At 31.0% G+C, this 3638-nt stretch overlaps 1 protein-coding gene across 3 annotated transcripts in view; it reads right to left on the bottom strand.

The window, feature by feature from the left end:
* Positions 1-2975: 2975 nt before the first annotated feature.
* Positions 2976-3638, bottom strand: part of LOC145252675 (uncharacterized) — an 83938-nt gene continuing 83275 nt past the window's right edge. For all 3 annotated transcript variants that reach the window (XM_080112471.1, XM_080112469.1, XM_080112470.1), the window contains one exon: positions 2976-3638. This exon is cut by the window's right edge and continues 146 nt beyond it. In XM_080112471.1, coding sequence (XP_079968597.1) covers positions 3267-3638 — 372 coding nt within the window. In that variant the 3' untranslated portion in view covers positions 2976-3266.

Raw genomic sequence — 3638 nt, 5'->3', positions numbered from 1 at the left:
TTCTGTTTTTCTCAACAAGTTCACAAATTGAACATTCAAACTGTGAATGCGTTTTATAAATAGACAAAAAAATTATATATTTTTAGCTAATAGACAAATATCGAATCTAGGCGAAATTTTAATTATATTTTTTCTTTTAAATTAGTCTATATTTCACCAGCAGTTTTCCTATTAAAATTACTTTTATCTGTTTAGTACAAATCACTTGTCTCCCTTTACTTATGTTAATATTTAAGGTCATAAGTATAGAATTGCGTATTTAATGCAACAAATGTGACAACATTGCATAAAGTTGTTTTCAAGAGTAATTACAAAGTCAAACTATTTTGTCTGTAGCCAAGATGTATTTTTTCATATTATTAATTTAATATTTATTTTTTCTTAGTTCCCTTCAAAATATTTATTAATTCAATTTTCAGTGATTACTTTTTTTGTGAACAAATCCACTTTTGAAAAAACAGCTGCCAACAAAATTAGCTATAATTTCTCACATAAAGCAATCGAATTTTGAAGATTGAACATCAAAGCAGATAATTGATTTGTACAACAACGGATCATTGCTAAGTTGAATTCTTTATGACAATTGAAATTAATCAAGCTTTTTCATGTTTTAATTTCTTTATTTTTATTGGAATCTTGGGAAACTTAATGAAGTTTCATTATTCTGTTTTATGACATATAAACCGTTTCTCATTTCTTAATGACAAGACATAATACATATTTTATATGATTAGTTGAACAAAAGTTACTATTATACTCTGAAGAAACATTGCTGGATCATATTTTACTCAATGGCAATCGTGTGAAAGTGAATGCAATGATTCCAATAGAATTTTAATTAAGTTTGCCAATCCTATAGTTTGTGCCAAATCTATTCGTTCATTCACTATACACCCCACCTTGCAGAAATGTTAGTCAGATCATTATATTAAGCTAAAATAAAAATTCATAACCAAATGTAAACATAAAGATTTACTCATTTGAGAACTGATTTAAAGAAAATATAAATGTATCAAATCATTGAAAAATAAATATATTTATTCTTAATAAATATTTACATTGAATACCAAAAAGAAATTAAATTTATAATTTAAAAATGTTCACATTAATAAGAGAATATTAAGTCAGATACCTGATTATTTTTTTCAGCATTCTGTGCTGAAAACTTACAAATAATATCAGCTTATTTACAGTTTTAAAAACTTATTTTGTCCATTTCAATTTTTCAATCAAATGTATGACATTAATGATCAAATGTATGACATTAATGATCAAATGTATGACATTAATGATCAAATGTATGACATTAATGATCAAATGTATGACATTAATGATCAAATGTATGACATTAATGATCTTCCAAATCACATCCTTACATCATTTGTAGACATTTATGCTGATGACACTACCATTTATGGTAGCACATCTAAGACAGTAAACGACCAAGTTCTCTCCGATTCACTCTCCTCTGATCTTGAGCACGTAGTACAATGGGGAAAGGAGTGGCTGGTTACTTTTAATGCATCTAAAACCAAGCTTCTCTCTTTACATCATCAACATTCTGATCCACATCTGGCATCAATTGAAATGAATGGCTCTCGTCTTCAGGAGGCCACAAGTTTTGACAAGCTTCTGGGCTTGACCATTACTCCTGATCTTAAATGGAACATGTACATCAAATCTGTTGCCAAGGCCGCTGGAAAAATGGTGGGATCTTTCTATCAATCCAGTAGATATCTCACTGCTGATGCAATTCTCTATCTATATAAGAGCCAGGTACGTCCAAGGATGGAATACTGTTGCCACATCTGGACAGGAGCTGCTAGAAAGGACTTGTCCTGCCTTGATAGAGTTCAAAATAGACTTCGTAGCCTCGTAGGAGATGTCCTTTTCTCTTCCCTGCAACCTCTATCTCACAGAAGAGATGTTGCGAGTTTGTCTCTAATGTATCGTTACTTTCATGGAAAGTGTTCGACTGAGCTTCAGTCTATGATCCCCCTTGCCAAAATTTCACACGAAACACTCATTTAGCTGAAAACACTATCAATAATTCCCCCCTCTCTTTATCTGTGCCTAAACCTTAAACGTAGATTCCATGAACAAAGCTTCTTTCTTAGAACTGCACGCCTGTGGAATTGTCTTCCGTTTTCCTGCTTTCCGGCTGACTACAATATGGTTGTGTTCAAGTCTAACGTAAATAAGTTCTTGATGAGCCGTTCCATATAAGTTATCAAATTTACCGAATTTTCATTACTAATGATTACTATATTGTCCAATTTCTACTGTGCACTCTTTAACCCTTATCCTTGAGTGGCCTCTTGGCCTTGATAATGTGGTGATTCCTGTGTAAAAAAAAAAAAATGACATCGTTGAGTAACATCAGAAACATATCTGATTAATGAACATCCAGAAAACTGCAGTAAAATGTTTTGATAATTTGAACTATTTTTTTTTATAAAGCTTTAACTGAAAACATATGGAGTTATTTATATGTACAAAGGGAAGAGGTTCTAATGTCTGGATTCAATTTGGTTTTGCAATTGATGGCGAGCATTTTAGAGTTGATTTTTATGTTATGCATGTATATATATTAAAAAATATCATCCTAGGACAGGTATAAGCAATAAATTTAATATTAGTTGTAAATTTTAATGTTTTTTTTCTTATTTTGTTGGCTATATTTATTTAAAATCATTTTTTCTTAATTCGTTATACAATATTTTGCTCAGCAATGTTTCTATATAGGAACCTACTTTTATCTCAAGAATGGCTTCTAGTGTAAGCATGAAATTTTCATAATTTATATTCAAATATACAAATGAAATTAAATAGAATCACATGAAATTACATGAAAAGTTTTCTCTGAATTGAATTTGACTGAAAACGATATACATGATTACTTCATGATTACTTCAAAATAATTTGTAGCAAGAGATTTGCTCTGCATTTATATCTGAGAAAATAAGTAAAATTAATTTAATCATTAATCGCTTTTTATGTATATTCAATTACACATTGTAAAAAGAAGGCAACATGATTGGTCCATGTACACATAAGATACAACCAATATTATTAATGTGCAATTCTTCATCGTATAAATGCTTTTCAATATGTTTTAGCTACTTGTTACAATAAAGGAATTTGTACATCAACTAGCCCAACCAAATTGTAATGGTTTTTCTTAAAAATATTAAACATCCATTAAATATAAATTTTCATTTAAAAAGGAAAATATATTTTTTTTTACACTAAACAAAAATGTTTTGTCAATCTCGAAAATGGAGTACATCATTGACGCTATCAGCAACATCATTTAGATAGAATTCCTCATCATAGTGGATACACTGTGATAGAATGACGGATGCCTTCACGGTTATGTCACCAAACACTGAGCGTGACTGTTTAATAAGTCTGTCTTTAAAGCCACGCTTGGCATCTTCAGCTTCATCTCGATACATTGGCTCAGAAATAAAAGTCTGTGTCCCTCGACCACTCCCACTCAGACTTTCCACATAACGCCACTTGATCTTTTCAGTTTGGTCACTTTTCATGACACCTGCACCCAAGGGAATGCCGTTCACCAAGCGGAGAAGACGTTTGTAGCATGCATGCGGCAACGGATCTGACGGATTGCCTGT

This window comes from Euprymna scolopes, chromosome 29 (genome assembly GCF_053919585.1).
Source record: "Euprymna scolopes isolate OS-2025 chromosome 29, ASM5391958v1, whole genome shotgun sequence".
NCBI lineage: Eukaryota > Metazoa > Mollusca > Cephalopoda > Sepiida > Sepiolidae > Euprymna > Euprymna scolopes.
The sequence above is the reverse complement of the archived record's forward strand: the minus strand, read 5'-3'. Positions and strand labels throughout refer to the sequence as shown.